The 21,660-nt window shown below is 44.4% G+C and overlaps 1 protein-coding gene across 2 annotated transcripts; it reads right to left on the bottom strand.

Annotated features, from left to right (window-relative positions):
* Positions 1–13,816: 13,816 nt before the first annotated feature.
* Dmrt2 (doublesex and mab-3 related transcription factor 2) lies at positions 13,817–19,908 on the bottom strand. Of its 2 annotated transcripts, XM_075975056.1 has the most exons (5): positions 19,574–19,908; positions 18,332–18,898; positions 17,139–17,241; positions 15,492–15,572; positions 15,020–15,088 (listed from the first exon to the last, which is right to left on the bottom strand). In XM_075975056.1, exons 2-4 carry the CDS (start codon positions 18,860–18,862, stop codon positions 15,517–15,519), a joined length of 690 nt encoding a protein of 229 aa, XP_075831171.1. In that variant the 5' UTR covers positions 18,863–18,898; positions 19,574–19,908; the 3' UTR covers positions 15,020–15,088; positions 15,492–15,516. The 2 variants fall into 2 exon arrangements, with proteins under 2 accessions (XP_075831170.1, XP_075831171.1); XM_075975055.1 differs by lacking the exon at positions 15,492–15,572 and having other exon boundaries at positions 13,817–15,088.
* Between the last annotated feature and the right edge of the window lie 1,752 nt (positions 19,909–21,660).

Raw genomic sequence — 21,660 nt, 5'->3', positions numbered from 1 at the left:
GTGATCTTGAACTTCTGATCCTCGCTTTCCCAATCACTAGAACTATAGATGTCTGCCGCCATGCCTGGATCCCCGGGTTCCTTTTTGAAACCTTAATTACTAGGAAAAGGAAATAGGGACAATAAATCCAGGAGGTAGTTTGGGAATATCAGGAGAATTGTCTGCCTGCGCACATCTCTGTGGGGTGTCTGGCAACCCCTAATTCTGTACCCGCGGTTCTCCTCCCATCTAACACACTGACTGAACTTAATCCAAAGTATAAAGCAAGCATTTAAAGGCTTGCTTTCCGCTTGCTATTGAATAAACGGAGTTCCAACTGTATTTTCGCACATGGATAAGCGGTTTTTCTTAATGTCCCAATTTTTTTCACTAATTCCACATATTAAGCTGTTTAATAACCTGTGTCGTGCACTAAACAGTTTGCAATAGTATGCTCCTTAGCTCTTCAGGACGACTTCAAAGCTGAAACCCAAAGGAGAGAAAAGAAGTCTGGTTCGATAGCACACTTTGGTTTCATTTCCTCCTGAGCAAAGTTGATTGGCAGGCACTGCAGCAGGTACAAGGGACACTTTGTGGTGCCAGGCCTACTGCCGCTGGGGTCTAGTGGGCATGTGGTTTCTTAGAAAGAGGCTGAGTTAAGACTGGGCATCCATGTGGAAAAGCCGTCACCCATCTCAGAATGAGGACTTTGGAACGCGGTTCCAAAGGTCCTTTCCAGCCTTTGGGTTTCATTTGTTGGTGACCCCTTAACCAATACCATTTTCTTGTAAGTCATAATGACGTCTAATTCTTAAAGACGCAGAAGCACTAGGTTGAACATTCGTCACACATTATTTTCCCACTCATTCTCAAGAGTCCTCTAAAGCCTCTTACCCTCCTCGGGGTTCGGGGCCGAAACCTGTGACATGCCTCTCCTGAGGTCACAGGGCAGGTGGAACTCAGCCCAGACCCTCAAGATGGCTGTCTTTGCTCTGCTGACCCTGAAGTGTGCTCCTGATTATAAGCAGCACTTGTTCCAAGCTGTCCCTGTGACCCTCTGACACCAGGTTTTAGTGGTAAAGTTCCCCACGGTGCAACCACTTACATCCCCCCCCCGACACCCCCACCCCCACCCCTGTGAAACAGCGGGGCTTGCTTAAAGGGCTCACTTGCAACAGCTTCAGAGGACCAAGCCAGCCTGGAGGAGGAGCTATTCCCAAGAGGGTGGGAAACAAGGTGACTGACAGCAGTAGACCCTGTGCTCCTGCAGCCTTCCCAGTGGAGCTGAGACCCGTTCTCATAATTTACATGCCCCATTTGAAATCTCGATGCTGAAGCACCAGAATTAGGCATCTGTTCCCTTGACATTTTAACCAAAGAGTGCTAGTTTATTGCTGAGCTTAAGGATAAAAGAAGCAAGAAATGAAAGTTGGGTTGAGCTTTTTTCAGGTTTCCTCCTCGCTAAGTACAATCAGATGTTGGATCCACAGCCTGACATGGGGTGGATGCTCGGTTTATCAGCTCGGTTTTTTGGGATTTTTTTTTTCGGTTTTTTTTTTTTGAGACAATGCTTTTCATCACAAGAGAAAAAGAAAAGGCCCTATACAAATAGCTTCAGTTAAGTGCATCAAACAGCCCCAATATTGTGGTGCCAGAAAAAAAAATAAAACGGGAAAGATATCTAAACTGATTTATGAGGTTTTGTGGGGAAGCAACTGCCCTTTCATCTCTCAATACACAGTTTATCTTTGACCCTGGAGTACTCGCTGGAATTCTGGGCAAAGGGCACCTACTCAGAAATAAGCTATCCAAGACCCCAGGAGCTACATCATGAGGCAGAGATCAAACGCTTTTTATGTTCCTTTTGGTCCAAGATGAAGACTGTGGAACTATTATAGTTTAATACGCAAATAAAGAATCCATCAGGGGAATCTGCTGCCTCAGCAAATGCTTTCATCCAAAAGGACAAATTATTTGTGATATTAGATCCAGTCAGTGTCTCTATCCAGTATCACGGAGATGGGGAGATGGGATGGTACCGTTCTGAGGGCAAACGTAAGAGTTATTGGTTTGACTTTCCTTTTATAAGCAAAATAAATAGAACAGTACTGTCTGTTCATCTTCATCCTTGACTTAAAATAACATGCGTTCCTATGGTATTTACACTGCACGGAGCTTTCCACGTCTTCCTCACACTTTCTCCTTTAACCAAGAGCATCTTTTCCTCTAGGCTTCCATGAGGACTAAAGCTGTAACTTATCAGCCGAGACCTAATTAAATGCATGTGGCTGGTGTGTGTTTAGTTTGTTGGTTTGGTTAGGGGTTTGTGATTTGGTTGTATTTGTTTGTTTGCTTGTTTTTCGGGAAATGCAAGGAGAAACTGGGATATCTGGGGGGAAAAATCATTGTGGCACATTGTGATGGCCACAAGATGGAGAGCTACCTGGCGCAAGAGAATCTTCCGGTCTTCAACACCTTGCCTCTGTCTTGTGTTGTCTTCCTGATCAAGATGGATTCCGGAATGTTAACAGCCTGACCAATCAGAGCTTTCCCGGGGTTTATACTGTGACAAGAGCAGGAGTTCGGTATCTCAAGAATAAACACTCTGAGTGTGATGCTGATATGGAAGCTGGTCTGTAACGGGAGGGAATGAGAGAAGCTGCGGCAGAGGAGAGAGGGCAGAAGAGCAGTAGTCCTCAAGAGACAGCTGCTCCTGGGGCTCAGCCAGCCCCTTACCTTTTATGAGATTCAGTTTCTAATTATATACATGAAACATACATTCTAAAAGTCCTCATTTTGTATTACCCTGGAGAAAGCTAGGGTCCTACAAGCAAAGCTCAATGGGCCATTCAGATTTCAGTGTAAAAGACTAGACAAGTACACACAGCAGCAGTCCAGTACATGAGGTTGCAGACAAGAGCAAGGACCCATTGAGAGACTGACGACCTAATGGCTGTTTGTGTGCATTCTGTCGAAGACTCTAGTTGTGCTCTCTTTCCTCAAACTTTAGGTTAAAAGGTAACGGATTAATTTATTTGTTGGAGAAAATTTCACAAAAGCATAGCATTTAGACTGTAGTGTGGTTATCACCGGCTTCCTTTAACCATATTTATAATGAAAATCGAGAGCAGAGAGCAGAGCATGTGCGGTTTGGTACAGAAAGGACCATAAATGCAGTTAAAGTTGTGGACGAGGCACTAGGTGTGGACAATGTAACTGTAGCCATTTAAAAGCGTAGGGCTATTTTTAAAACAGACATACACTTATATGGGACACTAGAAAGGTATATTGACTACAAGACCCCATCCATCGAAGTTTCCAAGATACAACAATGCAAACTCATTTGAAAATTTGAGTTCCTGAAATAAGAGAGCCTTCAGAGCATCCTGCTCCAATAGGGCAACTTAACGAAGTGTTCCCCCTGGTGAATCTCACAGGTTCTAAAAGGGTGCTGCAGTGCTGGTTCAAGGGGGCCCAGCTACGGTTCAAGGGGACCCAGCTACGTCTCAAGGCTGCAGGAAAACTGGGCATCACCCACAGCTTTGGGTTTTGCAGGAATGTAGAATACAAGAGTGGAGGAATCATAGAGGCTTATATCGAGGTTCCAGGAAATCTCAGATGAACTGGAGCAATGTGAGGCAGGGTTGAAACCGACTAGCTGTAGATGATGGAGCCATGGCCAGTCTAAAAGCTCCGCTACCAACAGACAGGAGAACAGACATGAAGAGGCAGCAAGCGGGTGCCTGGTTCTCTTCCTAGCACAAGCATTCAGCTAAGAGAGCAATAAGGAAGCCAGACTTGAGCTGAGCCATCTTTTCTAATCTAAACCAAGGCCTGTGCGGAGAGAACCGCTGAGCACAGAGGTTGCACATTCTCTTTAAACAAATCTTGTCGGTGGGGACCTGTCGGTGGGGGAGGGATGTTTATTTGTTAAATAACTTGGAGTTAACTTCAGGCTTTTTTCTACTTAAAAGAAGCAAAATTGACGGGACGTGGTGGTATATGTCTTTAATCCCAGCACTCAGGAGGCAGAGGCAAGCAGACCTCAGTGAATTCAAGGCCAGTCTACAGAGGGAGTTCCAGGACAGCCAGGGTTGCTAACAGAGAAACATGTCAAGAAAATATATATAATATATATAATTATATATATATAATTTTAAGAAAGAAAGAAAAGGAAAGAAAAAAAGATCACACATAAACCCAATTTTGAGCCTATGTCTGGTTCACGAAATGTTCTCACTAGCTGTTTATTGAACTGGGAGGTTCAAGAGATGGCTCAGCATTTAGGAGTACTGGCTGCTCTTCAAGAGGACAAGGGGTTGGATTCCCAGTACTCACAGGGTGGCTAACAGCTATCTGTTACTCCAGTTCCAGGAGAGCAAATGCCCTCTTCTGGCCTCTATGGGAACTGTACACACATAGCATACTGGCATCCATGCAGGCAAAACACACATGCACATAAAATAAAAAAAAAATTAAATATGTTTGTTGATCTGAACTGAATTTTAGGGGAAGTCACACAGCTCTGTTGGTCATCCACAATTACTCCACGTCTGCCGTGAGCCTCCTACCCGTTACCCCTGACCACTGTGCTGAGGGCTTGGAGCTATTTTCTATTAGGACTTTGCAAATACTTCATATGAAGCTATAATCAACAGCAAGCTTTTAAAGCCTTCTGGTGTGTAAACGGCTCTACATCTCCAGTGGTTTCAGTGTAGGGGTGAAAGTACCACTGTGGGCTGGGAGATGCTCCATGGGTAACAGCAGAGAGAGGAGAAACTTAAGGACCAGGAGCCCGGTATGTGCAACGGTGAACAACGAGAGATCTCGTCTCAAATACAGTGGGAGGAGAGGACAGACTGACCCCTGAAGACACCCTAGGCTGTCCTCTGTGTCCTTTGACCTCCCCACACACACACACTATGGTATTCACACACACACACACACACACACACTTAAAAAAATACAGCCTTCTATTGGTTCTATTGTCGTAGCCACCATCCTTGAATACCATAGCAAACTGGAGAAGCTGAGACAAAACCCACTACTGCTCTCTCTGAAACTCCTAAATCCACAGGTCTTATTTTTTAAAGCCCTGACCATAATAAAATGTGCAGAGAAAAGTGAGAGGAAGCTGAGTCAGGTCCAAATGATCGATTCCTGAGGTAACTGAATCATCGTGGACCGTTTTCATGAGGAATGCAGGGGAAAATGGTTGCCTGCGTTCAGAGACCATGGGGAAAGAACAATCACTAATGTGATATGCTAAACTTCCTGATTACACATTTCTGAGGGTGCACATGTGTGTATGCAAACCAGAGGAAAGCATTCCTGAGCCATCCACCTTGTTTTTTGAAACAGAATCTCTCTCTCGATGGGACCTGAAACTCGCCAGTTAGGCTAGGCTGGCTGGCCAGTGGGCTCCAGAAATGTGCCCATGGTCATCATCCCAGGGCTGAGATTAGAAACACCAGCCAGAGCACTTGGCTTTCGGTGTGAGTATGGAGATCCAATTCAGGTCCTCATGTCTGCATGGCAAGTACTTTCTCAATGAAGCTATCACATTAGGCCCCAGATGGAACATTTTTGAAAGCCATATCTTAACTGTTGATTCCTCTAATAGCTTAACATTTCCTAGCTTATAGGAGGTGCTTAATAAATATTTATGGAGCTAAATGACAGCAGTGTGTCACATATAAAGAATCAGATTTACAGATTTGACTAAACTTGAAATAAAAACAAAGCTTAACTTTACTATACTTGAATAAAGTCAGATTTCACCTTAATGAATGTCAATTCACTCTACTCTATATTGATTTAAGCCATAGAAAATCTGATTTCTCAATCAAAATTGATTAAGTTGGCTAAAGTAAGAGAACCATTTTCAGAATTCAGCATTTATGAATTTAAAAAATATTTAAATCTAATCAGCCCTAAGATTTCATAGATAAATTAATTTTATTTAAAAGCAAGCCAATGGAAAAGCATATGTGTGTGTGTGTATACATGTATATATGTGACTTTCCACACTACTAAACCCCAAGAATATCACAATAGAAAAAAAGCAGTAAATGTAAGACATTTGTCCGTCTAGACACTTGGGTACAGTTATTATTCAGTTTCACACGTATGCAGCAGAGGTGCAATGTTCTTAATCACAGTGACTCATGACTTCCAGCCTTAAGAGGGTGTGTTCTTTATAACTTCTTCTAAATCATAACAAATTTTATGACAAAAGCACCTAGCCAGGCAGCGGTGGTGCACACCTTTAATCCCAGCACTCAGGGGCAGAGGCAGGCAAATCTGTGAGTTGGAGGCCAGCCTGGTCTACAGAGAGAGCTCCAGGACAGCCAAGGCTGCAGAGAGAAAAACCTGTCTCAAAAAAATCACCAAAAACTATTTCAGCAAATTTCTAATATCTAATTGAGTATTATTAGCCATAAGTTCATATCTACCACACATTTACACTTTCAGTTTTTCATCTTACTACACATGCTCTAATTCTCTGTCCCCACAACCCGCCTGTCCAGGCTCTCTTTGTATGTATTTGATATAGTTTAAGATTCCACATATATGTAAGATCTATATCAGAGTATAATGGTAATTTGCTTGATTATATATAAGTATATCAAAACATTATGTTTTTTATCTTAGATAGAAGAATAGATAGATAGGTAGATAGATAGATAGATAGATAGATAGATAGATAGATAGATAGATAGATAGATGATGGACGGATAGATAGATAGATAGATAGATAGATAGATAGATAGATAGATAGATAGATAGATAGATAGATAGAGCTTGCTAATCTTTCATCTGATCCTTCTCTCAGAAATTTGTCATAAAATCATGGATTACCAGAATTGGAGATAATTCTTATTAAATACTTCTTATGTTAGAAACATGTCTTACTCTGTAGCCCAGGCTGCCTACTCATGGCAATCCTCCTGCCTGAGCCCGCCTGGGGTGGTAGCTTGAGCCACCACAGCTGGCTTCAGTTAACCCTTCTCCAGCTGTTTGTGTGCCAAGGTGTATAGTAGGATACACGCTGGAGCAGCCTCTGCTTGCCAGTGCAGCCTAACACATAGTGCAAGGCCTTATCCTCGTTCCTAGTAAGGACCTCAAGATATTCTTTCACACATACAGAAGCCAAACCTGAAGATGGCCATCCTACCACTGTGCCTCTCTCTAGCCCCTCCATATCCTTGGCCTGTCTAGTTTCTTCCAGAGACTCCAAGGGAACTTGACTGCCCCTCTCAAGATAACATTTCCTCTACATGAAATGAACTCTTTCCCTTGAGATATCTCTGCTCAGGACCACGTCTGCAACATCCTGAACTTCATAATTTGAAATATTTGGAAGTACTTTCACCACCTTCATTGCTAAACCCATCAGTGACTGCATTTAACGTGCAATGTTCAAAGCTTCTCACACACTTCCATATCTGATCTGATGCAAGAAATGGGTTGTAGCATTTCCTTTGATCTGCATGCTCTAAAAGGAATCCAAGTCTGCCTCAGCAATTTCTTGCAGTGTTGACTCCTTCTCATTCCCTTTTGAGCTTTGCAGTCCCCTCTGACTCTCGGATCAGTTTCACATAAAACTAACAAGAAGTTAACTCTCTTTCAACAGATTGCTTCATAATTCGGTGAAAGTTGTTTTTAAATGTCTGACATGAGATTTGCTCTTTGGGCCAGGCGTAGGAATGTACACCTTTAATCCCAGCACTAGGAAGGCAGAGGCAAGTGGATCTCTTCTGAATTTGAGGCCAGCCTGGTCTACATAGTGAGTTCCAGGACAGCCAAGCCTACAGAGTGAGACCCTGTCTCAAAAAAAAAAAAAAGACTTGCCCTTTGATCAATAATTTTAGGCTAGTCCAACCAGCCAGCTATAGCTGCCACCCCTCCCAACAATGTTATCCACAAAATTGATAAACTGTACGTTATCCTTATCTGCCAACTAGAATACGGGTGAAGACAGGAGGATCTGGGAGCCAGGAAACAAATGACTTTCCACAAAAATTGATATTGATATATTGCACAAAATTGATATTGATATATTGCTCAATGTTTTTGAAGCTAGCTATTCAAACAGCTACAAACCTCTATGACTTCACTGTTAATGTCTTTGTTATGTTTTCTATTACTGCAAAGAGACACCATGACCATGGCAACTCTTCTAAATGAAAACATTTAATTGAGGGAACGGCTTACAGTTTCAGAGGTTTAGTCCATTTAACATCATGGCGGGATATAGTGGCATGCAGACAGGCTTGGTGCTGGAGAAGAAACTGAGAATGGAGAAGAAGCTACATCTTTAATCTTGATCCCACAGGCAACAGGAAGTGAACTAAGACACTGAGTATAGCTTGAGCATATATGAGATCTTAAAGCCCAACCACAGTGACACACTTACTCCAACAAAGCCACACCTCCTAATAGTGCCACTCCCTATGAGCCTACAGAGGCCAGTTACCTTTGAACAACAGTTACCAATTCTGAAATCCTTCATCCTGAAAGACTCTGCCTAAGTGCCTTGCTAGATTGGGATATAGTTTGCCTATGCCACCCTCCTGGGACCTCCATAATAGCTATATCAAAGAGTAAATGCATTAGTTGACTTCACAGCTTCACAACATCTCAGGTTCCTTCTTATGATAATATCCTATGTAAACAATTTGATGATGACTGGGGGGGCAGATGACTGGGGCATAGCCCATGCTACTTAATAAGATACCTCGGGGCTTTGCCAACATATTGTCTTAAGTTCACTAACTCCAGCTAGGATATAGATGAAGCCACTTCTTTGCTACTCTGAAAATAATAATATACATAATCATTAATGTAGTTAGTAAATCTGAAGTGCCCCCTTCCGCCTTGTTTGTCTTCAGCAAGGACTTACATTTTGATCGCAGCCATGAAATATACATGCATACAGTCTTTGGTTTGACCTCGATTCAAAACAAAGAAAACAACAAGTGCATGCATGTTAAGTCAGAGGCTTAAAGGGGAATAGCTTACCAGACTGATGGGTCTTAAAGGGGAATAGCTTACCAGACTGGTGGGTCTTAAAGGGGAATAGCTTACCAGACTGAAGGGCCTTGGGTAAGAAAGGGCTTGGGGAATCTCTTCCTAGTCCTCTCCTTCTTGTCAAGAGCCAGCCTGCATGCAGAGGCCATAGACTCTCAATCACTGCTCGCATGCCAGACAGGTGTGGTGGGCCAGGTGTTTCTAGGTGGGTGGTCTGTGTCACCAGAGTGTTTAGCATTAGGAAATCTCCATCCTGCTAGGTAACCGTTGATAAAGCAGATAAGGATATCCTCACCCGCAAATGCCAGGCCTTTCGTCTTGGTGAGCGTGCCTTCTACCCCAGGCCTGAAACAAGGGCTCATTTTTAGGCTCATCAAATATCATAAATAACACACTTAGCTCCCAGCTAAGGGTGCCAATGAAAGGATTCTTGTGGCCAGCAAAAATGTTCCTTTCCAGTCATGTGCTAGAGATAATAAATGCAAATATGCGTTCTAAATTGTACTTACTCTTATTGCACATTTACTACGCTACATCTTGCCAGCCCATTTCCAGGTGTCTCTGTCTAGCATGTTCTAAATGTATTTAAACCAAACAAGTTTGAAGCCAAAACAATGAGCAGGTGATACATGATTTTAAAAAAAAAAATGCTTAGTATAATCCTAAAAATAAATATAAGTGGGTGCCACTGGCCCAAGTTTATATAATGCAGAGTCCAGCCATTTAAAAACCCATCAGCTCCGTGAACTGGGCCCCGGTTGTGGAAATTAGCTGCAGAATAGAAATAAAGAAGTTGATCCAAAATTCATGAAATCCGGTGGGCTGTAATAATTCTTGTCTCAATTGAAAACGCAGCCTTGACATTAAGTGATGTCTTTATTATTCAGCTGGGAATTGTGGATTCTTATTTCTTCATCTTGACCTTCAGCCATTTCTTTTTCCCTTTAGCACCTCGGAGACTCCGCTTAAGGAACTGCGGAACATTACTTAATACAAGTTGCAGCCTTTCCTTACACAATTGGAACTCAGCTTTTCAGTTCAGATGACTGATAACACACTCAGATTCACACTGAAAAGTATATAACAGATGCCAGAGCCTCTGGAGGTGACAACCGTGTTAAGAGGAAATACTGCACACACTGAGGGAGGTATGTCTACCTGAGAAAATACAGTTTCCAAAGACAGGAAGTGGGTAAATAGATTGGTGGGGCCTGGGTGAAGGGAGGGAAAAGTCTACCCCCAAACAGTGGCAGGAGCATTTCAAAGGGATGTGCACAGTGCTGTGGCTTGAATATAATCTGTATGTATTGGGTGCCAGGAACGTGGCACCCGCTGTGGTGATGTTAAGCTGGTGGGAATTGATTAGACTATCAGGGGCACCAACCTCAGAAGAGGCTACTGTGGTTTTTGTGGCCTTTGCCTGGGTCTCAACCTACTCAAGCTACCAAAGGGTTAGTAAAAAGGGAAATTTTTTTCGATATTAATGTATATGGAATTATTCAGGCTAATAGTATTATCATTGCATTAGTATCCACAACCCATAGCACATTGCATTAAATGTGAATTAAAGTAATGGAAATGTAATCATTTGCTACTGAAAGTGTGGTCTGAAGCCAGTAGCATCAACATCTGGGAACTTGTTAAAAACCATAGGCCCACCCAGACCAGCGGGATCAGGAGTCTGCATTTTACCAAGGTCTAGAGAATCCAACTGTCCATTAAAGTCTGAGAAACACTGTCGTCGGCTTTTGAAAACCGCAAATAGAGCAAAAACTAACACTTGATCAATTGACATGGAAGGAAAACAACTCATTAAAACTGCATTATTGTATTGTGAGTTAAACTGAGAAAGGGGTGAAAGTTTTATTAGCCCTTAAGTCCTCAAGAAATGACACAAGCCAAATCTATCCATTACCTTACACATCGAGACTGATCAAAGTGAACCAGGAGTTCAGCTTAATATGTCAGAAGTAGAGTTCTTTGAAGACCAGAGCTTTCAGGGAAGCACAATGATTTTTAAAAAGCAAAGAGCCAGCCAAGAACAAAGCTCTGGTTACGTGGCTAATGGTGGATTTGGTAGGTTGAAATTCTAAGAACTCATCATCACAGCAGAACTAATAAATTTACCAGGAAAAGTACTCTCCCTCATAAACATTCAAGGACAATAAAATTCCAGTCACTCGTATTGTGAGAAAAACCACTAATAGCCACAGCCAACTGGATTCACTTAATGGGATTAAAATGATCTAGAGACAGGACAAGGATGTCCCAATTGGTCACTGGATACAAAAGGGAAAATATTGACAAATATGAGTATTCAAAATTAAGATTCCCCGCAGTTGGTAGAGGATTTACCTAAGGTGAAGCCCTGCTGCATTCCTTCCCCAGCACTGAATAAAACCAGGCTTGGTAGCACACGCCTGTTAACCCAGCATTCAGGAGACATCAGAAGTTCAAGGTCATTCTCTGCTGTACAGCCTGTGCTGCTGGAGACCCTGGAGAGAGGGTGCTGGGAGCAGGGATAAGAATAAATCCATCTCTGGTTGAAGAACCCTTTCTCACCAAGAGATCTTAACATGGTTTGTTTCTAATGAGTTTCCCCTCGTTGATTCTGGTGTGGTTCAGTGTTCAGTTTGCATTTAAGGCTTTATACAAAAGGCAAATTGTCAGAAGAAAAACAAAATTGAGCGACTGCATAGATAAACCCCAGGTGACTAAAGACAGACCTCTAACACCTAACACTGGGGCAGACTTGGCTGGAAAACCCCTTTTCCACTTAATGATAATCCTCAAACAGCTATTGAAATCGCTGCCTGCTTTCTCTTCTGTTTCCCTGGCAAGCTTCCATTTGCTCTGGCTTTTGCAAGAGTAACAGTAAGTAAATTTGACTCAACAAAACCAAGTATTATTTTACAAGTACAAACTGAAAATCAACCTAAGTTTGGGCTTGGGTTTTTGAAACTGATGCTAATTTTAAGCAGCAACCCTGAGAATCCCTGGAGGTTGCCATGAGCTAATCGGTAGCACCAGCATTTCCATGAGATGGTAAACTGTTTTCAAGAGCAAGAAACCTTTTCACAAGCCCAAAATGGTTTTGATATCCAGACTTGCATGGCAAGTCCTTTCAGTGAAATATCTAAACCTTGTCTTCCGTAGTGAGGTGACTTTGACTGATAGCTTACAGCCTCAAAGTTTTGTGGTTTAGTTACATGTGTGCATGAATGTGTGCATGTGCGTGCGTGCAAAGTTCGTGTACTTGCATGTGGAGATCAGAAGAGGACTTGCAGGAACTGGTTTTCTTTACCCACTAAGTCATCTTATTAGCTCGAAAACTTGAACTTGATTTAGAGTCCACAAGTGAGTAGAAGGTGCTTTATTCATTTGGTGTGGCTTTGGTTTTTTGAGACAGGGCCTTGCTATGTAGCATGGGATGGCTTTGAGTACACCATCCTTCTGCCACTATCAATGCCTTCCAACCTCCAAGTGTTTGGATTACATGTGTAGCAAGGGTGTCATGAATTCCCCTGGTCTCAAAGTTGACGTGGAGCCTAGGATGACCTTAAACTTCCAATTCTCTTGCCTCCACCAGGGCTGGGATTACAGGAACAGACGGATTTACAAAGTGCAGGGGATCAGACCCTGGGCTTTGAGCATGCTAAGCAGGCACTCAAATCGTTCCTAGCCCACAGGTGACCACTGAAGATTAATATCTTCACAAGCATCTCACACTCATTTTATCCAACTTCTGAAGCAGCACTTAATATTTTGGTAAGCAAAACAAGAGCCGAGGGCATAACAAAGAATTTACAAATGGCTGGGGAGAGAAGTCGCCTGTGTTCAATGATAAACATTCGCAGCCTTCTGGCAATTGATAATATTTGAATAATTAATGTTTTTAATCTCAGAAGAAAATTATGCTGACAGCCTTTGACACAGTACTCCTGGGAGAGGTATTAAACAGGTAGTGAGGGACCAGCTGAGAGTTGGCAGAGCCTTCATCTAAATGACCAACCATTGTCACCGATCTTTCAGGACTAGGAAACTAACTCAAGAGCCAAGGGGTATTTGACACCACTATGGGCTAAATGGACTGCACCCAATAAGGAGAATTGATCTGTGGTCACCAGAAAACTAATGACATAGTGTGTTAAAAACAGCTACAAATGTCCAAAGGTATGTTCCTTTCCTAGAAAGGAGTGCTTGACATACAGAGGGTTGCCTAAGGGAGAAACAGGCCCAGAGAATTCCCATCTGTCCATCTCCAAACACACACTCAAATACATACCTTGTTGCGCCTGATTTCCCTTTGAATTATTTCAACTTTGTCAAACCACAGGAAACTAAGTTCCATCAACACGCAAAGAACCCCAACTCTATTCCCAAGCTCCCTTTGCCTCCATCTTAAAAAGTTAAATTGAGATAGATAGATACTTATACATATATATCTATCTAACTCAATTTAACATATATGTATGTATGTATATATTTTCTTCAAGAAGCTCCGGGAATGTAGTTTAGAGAAAGAAGAGCATTCACCCAGCTTGTTTGAACCCTGAATATGACTCGCACTACCTGCAAATTTTGAAAAATACAAACGAAAGCATTATACGCTTATCGGTATTCTCTGTGGCTCACAAGGACCATTAACAGAGCTTGAAAGCACACAGACTTATAGAAAAATAAGGAATGCATTTATAAGACACAAGCTTTCCAATCTAGACAGAGACAGCTGTTTGCTTCAACAAATTCTAGGTCTTTTGAGGACAATGTTATTTTTATTGCTTTTTGGAGTGCTGTGTAAAGCATAGAACCTTACAATTTACATAGTAAGCAATTTCCATCTTTAAATATACTCATGTGATAAGAAAAGGTACATGCAAAGGAAATACGTAGGATCTCAGGAATCATCATTTACATTAGAAATTTCTTTATACAAACATCTTAACTCTAAAAACAGAAAGGGTATCCGCAAAGAACCCTCTAAGACTGTAGAAAATCCAGCTTTCCATTTAAGCAGCCTTTCACTGGGAGACATGAGTGATGGCAGATGACGGCCTCTTAAGAATAGACTCAACAGAAAACGACAGCGGCTCATTTGCCGAGAGTTTCGTTCCAACTTGTTTGGCTACAAAGAGGTCCTTTGCGCATCTGTCTATTGTAAATGTGTACTTCTGGTTCTCCTTGACCAAACACTCTCTGTGTTTCTTTGGGATCTCATCAAAGACTTCTTTGACAAATGGTGTTTTCAGCTCAAGGCCTGATTTGTCGTTGAGCGTCTGCTGGAATACTGAGTGGAACGGATTATGTTTAAGTGGCAGAGGGTGCCGGGTGTTTTCCTTGCTGATCTTCGTTAAGACGTGCCCTTGAGCTGCCAGGCAGTCCAAATCAATGGGAGAGAAATTTCGCCTGGGTGGGGAGAAGGCAGACCTCTCAGGGACAACCTGGTGAGCCTGAAGGTCAGTTCTTGAGGTTGGGACCTCGGGTAGATGAGGCAACACCAGGGAGCCTTCTGGTTTGGGTGGACTCATGTCATGCTCTGCACTAAGGCCATCCTGAATCCGGGTTCCTTTCAAATCCCAGCCGGCCCCAGACTTCAAGGCTTGAACAGAAGTGGTAGCATTTAAAAGGTATTGCTGGTAAAGAAGGGTGTCACTAATGGGACCACATTTGGGCCAAACTAAAAATCGTGAGGACAGGGGATATTGTCTGTAAGTTGTGGCCACACTGACGTTAGAAGAAATCAGTTCCATGTTCCCCGATCCTGAATACTGCATCGTCAGATCGAGGCAGGTTGGTAAAAAGTTACAAAAGTCCTTGCTGGGTGGCTCCCCTGCAGTGGGGCTGTAGGCACTTTTGTAGGAACTGTATTCAGGTCCCGGCACCATACGGTTGGGCAGGAACAAGGCCGCAGCTTGAGAAGTTTCCAACATCTCCCTCTCCTTATATTCTCTCTCCAGCATGATGTTCTCCAGCTCTTTGTCCGCAAAGGCTCTTCTCTTCCTCATCCTGTCACTAACAGGTGGTGGTAGAGGAAGGGTCCCTCCCAGGTAAGTCTCTGCAGTTATTGGGCGATAGCCTAAAATAAGCAAGTATTGGTAAAGAAAACAGATTAACATCCTGACAAGAAAAATCTGGAAATCCAGAAGGCAAACGTAACATCATAAACCACAGGATAAATCACTTATAATTCCAAATCACTGATATTTTAATATAGAAGCAAAAGTATATGTTTGATTTAAGATAGTTTCCCTATCGGGAAAGGTGCCCATATGCTAGCTTCTGGCTGTCATTGGTTTTGTTGGGATAGGTATGTCTGCTTGCTTGCTTCAGCAAGTATATTATATTATGACTGAGATGTTAATATTCTTCCCAGATTCCTAGACATGGAGAGACAAATCTGTCCACCTTATTTTCATCAGTGTTTCATTGCCCATATCATCTTTTTTTTCTTTTTTCATTATTATAAAAGATATCTATACCTACAGCTGATGTCACTTTTATTTCCTAAAGATGTCTCATTATGTACACAGTGTTACAGCTGTAGAATAATCCAAGGAGAACTAGGAAAAAAAGAAAAAGAAAGTTAAAGAAGATTAGTAAGGAGAAATAAAGAAGAGAAGACTTGAGGACATAGAGCAGCATAGAAAAGCTGGAAATAGCTGTTAACCAGTCCAAACACACGGCACACCTAATAATTCATCAGGCTTCCCTTTGACCTCATGAACAAACAAAGTGAGACAAAACAATGGGGAGGGGCGTATCTCCATCTACAGATCTCAAGTGCCCCCCCCAAGTTCATTCATGTTGGCCAAATACCAAAAGGGCCGAAAGAGCAGTCGTTAAGATGCAGATGAAGTTATGCACAGTTCAGAAATAGAGACAAAACCAAAAGCAAAAACTAACAGAACACAAATAGAACACTTGGAGCAGGGCACCGCTCCCACACACTTAGCAGGACTGGCAAACTTTTCTGAAGGATCCCGTGTGGCATTTGTATTTACACGGCGACAAACCTATTGCACTCGTTTGCAAATAAAATAAAAACTGGAAAGTATTGCTTCCACTTCTAGGCTAAGTGTCTGCCAGAAAGTTATTTACTGGAGTTTACTTTTTTTCCATTGAGTCCTCAAAATGCCTCAACTTGCTTTGGCATAATTTTCAATTTATCAGTGTGGTCCCTAGGGTTATAAATGTTTACCTACTTTGCAACCAAATTCAAAACTCTTTCAAAGGTCAGAGGTGCACAGCACAGTCTGAGACACAGACAACCTTTAAAACCACTCAGGATCAGCTAAACTCAGAAGAAAGAAAAAAAAAAGACTCAAGTGTCCACTTCCAGGAAGGAAGCCCTTCTGTTTAAGCTGAACTATAGGAAGTGGCAGTGATTAAAGCAAATGGAACTTCACCTTAGATAAAGGCAAAGGAAGTGTAAAGAACATTAAGGGAACCAGCAATGGCAATACATTGCTTAGCCAGTCACTAATAAACACTATGCCTAAATTCAGATGCTTTAGAAAATCACTACTTTTAAAAGGAAGAATTAACAGGTCTCCAGGGTTTGTAGAAAATGAAGGCAAGGGGAGCTCTACTCAACGAGCCTCCAGTTTGCTTGTTTGATTCCAATCTTTTCCACTCTACAGCCTTGAGGGACAAAAGCAGTAAGAAGGAAGGGGGGGGGGGGGTAGTGTGCGTCTAGATTTCCAAGGAGGAAAACAGAACGCTAAAGAGTGAAACTTGAGGCTAGAGGTGACTCTTGGTCCCAGCTGTAATCGTCTTGCTCCACTTACTCTACCCATTAAGCTCCTTCCATAGCTATGGCGGGTTGAGTTTTAATTGTTTTCTTTCCCAAAGGTGGCTTCCAGGATCACTTGATGGTGCATTTTTGTGCATCCCTCACACTGGGGCAAATTTCACAGGCGCTGCAGCCGAGCACATTAGCTAATGAGAGGACTTTATCCTGGTGGCAAAACCCTCCGCGAATAAAGTGCCGTGCATTTTCTAGATATGAATTCCCTTCCCCGAGGCATTAGCTCCTTCCTGGGTTAATAACAAACGTCACGCGTCTAAATGATAAGCACCCCTCAACTGGGTTTAAAAAGCCAACGGACAACTTGATGTTATTTTACCTTCTAAAATGCTTTTGGCCAGCAAACTTGGCGCCCTGACTTGCCTCTGGTACACTGCTTTCCGCTCGAAATTATTCTGTTTCCCGGAAAGCCCCTTCTTGTCCTGTAAACACACACACACACACATACACACGAAAAAGAAAAAAAATCGTGAGAGTGGCGGAGGGGCATCCACAAGCTTCTAGAAGTCTTCCCAATCGAAACATATTTGTTTTGCCGTCTCTTATAAAAATTATTTAAAAGAAAATTAATGGGAGCGCTCCTTAATCTCAGCTCAGCCAGCTAGTGGGCCACTCCCGCTTTCTTTAGATACTGCTCCAAAAGACGTTTAAGGAAACAGCTAGAGGGAGTTGAGAACCACTGTCAAGAGGACTTTAGGAATCTGGCCTGAGAGAACTAGCTTGGGGGACGGTTGCCTCCCCAGGGCGCATGCACTAGGCTGAAGGTGCCCTGAACCTGCCTCTGAGGACAGGATGGTTTCTCCACTAGGTGGAGTGGAGACGATGGGGTGCCATAGACTGAGGGAGTCTTCAGCGTCTGCCTTGTTCTCAGGAGGAGGGCGGTATGTAAAGACGGAAGAAACTCTTAAGGGACACCAGCCTGGAAACCCTCTGCTCCCTCTGCTCCCTGCAGGGTTGCTTCCAACTCAGTGAACTGCAGAGAAGCCTAGCAAGACAGGGCAGCATCTACCTCCAACCAGCAAAGAGATTGAGCCCAGGGCCAGGGCCAGGGCCACCTGAGGTCCCGAACAGCTTTGGGCTTAAATTCTCTTACGTACAGCCCGAATTTTTGTCACCTCTGGAAAATGGGCATCAAGTTCTGCCTAAGTGTTAAGGGGACACCGCACAGTGACAGCAGCGCGTGCTGCTTTACTCACGGTGGGCGTAATTAACACAGTGACTGTACACAGCGCATTGTCAACCACCTCGTCCCTCGCCGACCACCTGCAAAACTAACCCTATTTTAATGACTTTTCCGTGCTGTCCCAAATGGACCTAATTATTTTCAATGCCACACTTTGTTTTTTTAGTAGGAGACTTTTCTAGCACGCTCTGCTTGGTCCACGGCTTTCCCTCCCGAGTCCGCAGATTAGCGTGAGCAGAGTATCTGCAGCTCTCCTGCTGCTAAGGGGCTCCCCATCCTAGCTGGGGACACGCACCCTCAAGACGCACCCGGGGCCTAAGGGTACCCACCTCGGTGGCCTGCTGCCTCCGGAGCGCCACCTGGGCGGCCATGACACGCTGGCGCTCCACCACGAGCAGGCAGTTGGCGCACTGGCAGTCCCGCCAGCGACAGAAGCGCTTGTGGCCCTTGAGACAGGACACCACGCCGTGGTTGCGGCAGCGCGCGCATTTGGGCGTGCGGCTCAGTTTGCGAGGCTCCGCGCCGCCACCCGCGGTGGCACCGCGCTCAGGGGCTGCGGTGGCGGCTGGCAGCTCCTGAGCCGCTGGCGGTGGCCTGGGTGCCGGTCCTCCCGGCTGCTCTGGCCGGTCCGGCACCTCCGGGGACGTGCCCGGTTCTTCGCCGCCATCACCCTCGTCCTCTGCGCCTTCGTCCTCCTCGTCTTCTTCCTCGTCCTCCTCGACGTCCCCATCTGCTGTTGACGGACTGGGTCCCTGAGACGTGGTCCACTGCGGAGCCCCACTGCCATCCTCCTCCAGCTCTAGGCTCTCCACGTCGATCTCCCAGTCCCCGGATCCCAGGACTGCCTGTCCTTCTGTCATGGCGCTAGGCTCTCCTTCGGGTAGGTTGCCGGCACTCTAGGGAAACAGAAAGAGGTCCAAAGACCCGCCTGTTGCAATCAGGACCCTTTCTGAGTCTTGGCCCAGAACTTCTTTTGCAAGACCAGAAGTTACCCAGTTTCTTTCTGGTCCCTACAATACAAGCCGCATAACCCAGCGATCCACAACTCAACGAAGGTTTTAGTTTACTAATTCTAAGTGGTCTGTGCACCTGACCTTTAACCGCAACCCTGTCTGGCCTCTCCAGACCAGTCACCCACTGACCTTACACACTCTCCGGTTTAAGCCACTTGTCAAGCTTTTCCACAGTCGGCTAACATGGCCATGATGCATATAAAACTGTCGATGGAACAATTATCTTTCTTTTAATTACAAGGGACATTAAAATCACGTTTCCCAAATGTCCCTCACTGACTGACCTATGCCACCGCAAAGACTCTGGAGCATCCCTATCCTTCCCCTACATCGACGCTGTGCTATTATTAGAGGGCCCACACACCCACAGGGAGTGGAGGACACTGGCCATAAAGCTGCAGAAGCTAGTCTCGCATCAGCAGTACTTGGGCCGCACAGGGTTGATGCAATTTGTTTTTCATCGTTAAGCAAGACAACCAGAAGCAGAAAGGATCAGTAATGATGATTCAAGCCCCCATGCCCTCCCTGACTCCCGAGCAGCGACATCACAACACTCACCAAAGACTCAGAGGCCCAGGCTAGCAACCCAGTAAAAAGATATCCAGTTTTAGGATCTCACTCTGGAGCTGCAAGCAGCAGACGCAAACTGAAAGGGATCTGACAGCAGGAGGCCGGAGCCCACAGGGTAGTGGGGAGGGACGGAGGCAGGAGGTGAGTCAAGTCCTCAGCAACCTCACCCCGTACATCCCAAATTCTGCAGAGTTCTGTTCGGTCCTCTGTAGCCCGGGTCGCTTGACTTCGCTTTCCACTTCTGGCCCAAAATGGGCAGGAAAGGTGGGGCTCGGACCCAGGACTCTGCCGCCGCAAGGGCACTCAGCTCGCTTTCTGGGCAGCAGCGTCACTCACTGCTGTCCCGGACCTCCGCGCCCCTTCCTAGTATTATCCACCCACCTACACCCACCCCCGAGCTCCGCGTCCTCTGATTGGTCGTTCATCAGACGGTGTGCACGCCGATTGGCTGAAGCACTCAGGCTGAGCGCCCACCTCCTCTGCACAGCGGACGCTTCCCTCCTAGCTTTACCGAGCCGGAGTCCACACGCCAGCCTTCGCTGCAGCCGGGTCCCTCATCCGGACGCTGAACCTGAAAGTGTGAGCAGCGATGGCAGCAGAGACGTCTCCGTTTATCTTGGGAACTAGGGAACAAGCTGAGTCTCACTCTTATGCACCGTATTTTTCTCGAGAAGGTAACTAAAAGGTAGAGATCAGAAAGGTTAGCGTTGATTTCTCTCGATGGTCTGTCTCATCATCTCTGGTATTTAACCATCGACCGGCAGCTGGGCTGAGAAAAAGGGGACGCTCTTTGTGGCATCTTTCTCTCCACACGAAGAAGTCCATGCTGATCTTGCAGGATAGCGCCTTACTGTCTTACAAATATCTGTATTTTGTGGATAGCACTGAAGCGCAAAACAGTTCTTTCACAGAGCAGGGCAGGTGGCCGCATCAACTACAGGTCACTTACATTTTCCTTCTGTCAGTGGATAGCACAGTTCATACTGGAGAAATGGAAATCATTCACGCCAATAGCAAATTTAGATACAAAAATATTCCATCTAAGCATGCATGTATACAAAAATTTTTAAACTGTTTTTTAGCGTGTGTGAATAGTGTTTTTAAAGAAAATGGACCTTTTTTTCTCTCAAATAACCCGTCCCATAAATGTTTGAGACAAAGTTAAATTCCCCCACGAGTTGCAAGGAAGTCCCTTAAACTGCATTCCGTATATCTTAAGCTAAATGTAAAATCTCATTGATGCTTTTGAAATCTCACCTTTAAATATAGTCCTCTGCAGGAGGACCAGCTTTATGAAGAAAAAAAAAAAAAACTTCGTGTCGTTCTCCCGGACTCGCGGTAGACCAGTGGTGGATATTTGTTGAAGGGAGACCATTTCGGAGCTGATTGTAATTTTCCTCTAATCCGAACCTGTCAGAGAGTTGAGAGTCAATCAAGCTCCCTCCGAAGTGGAAACAAAGACCATCCGCCTCCCGGAAACACAGGTATCCTCACGCCCCTGGTGAGGCTAAATTCCTCCTAGGTCGGGCACTGGAGCCGCATTCGTGCCCAGAGCCAAGGCGATGTCCAGCTAAGTAAATGGAGATGGCTTTCTGTATGTTCCCGTAGATTTTTCAGTGTCTCTTGAGGGTCTTAAGAGGAGACTCGTGTAAGTCGCAAGACTCCCTAGTACAATTTCACTGAGGTAAAACAGGAACCAACTCTTGCTGCCTCTCTGTTAGGTTAGCACCTCCTAGTAACACAGTTTGTGTTCTTCCTTATCTAACCAAAGATAAGGTTCACCTGGGTGGGAGCTTTTGAGTTCTCGACTTGTTTAGCCTCTGTTTTCTCCCGCGAGTCCTGGAGAGACCCATTGTCCTTGGATTAAGCCAGGTACTGGGTCAAGAACCTTGGACCTGTGTAGCCTCCCCACTGATGTCACAGAAAGTAGGGAGTCCTCGATTCTCAACAGCAAATACTGGCAGAGGGTTTGCCATGGTTTCTTGGTTGTTTGGTTGTTGTTACTGTTCCTTTGTTTTTGTTTTCATAGCTCCTCCGCATCACTTCTGAAGTTAATGCATGGAGTTAGGAATAGA

The sequence above is a fragment of the Microtus pennsylvanicus genome, chromosome 5, assembly GCF_037038515.1.
Source record: "Microtus pennsylvanicus isolate mMicPen1 chromosome 5, mMicPen1.hap1, whole genome shotgun sequence".
In the NCBI taxonomy this organism is placed as follows: domain Eukaryota; kingdom Metazoa; phylum Chordata; class Mammalia; order Rodentia; family Cricetidae; genus Microtus; species Microtus pennsylvanicus.
This window is presented reverse-complemented; position numbering and strand designations above follow the sequence as displayed.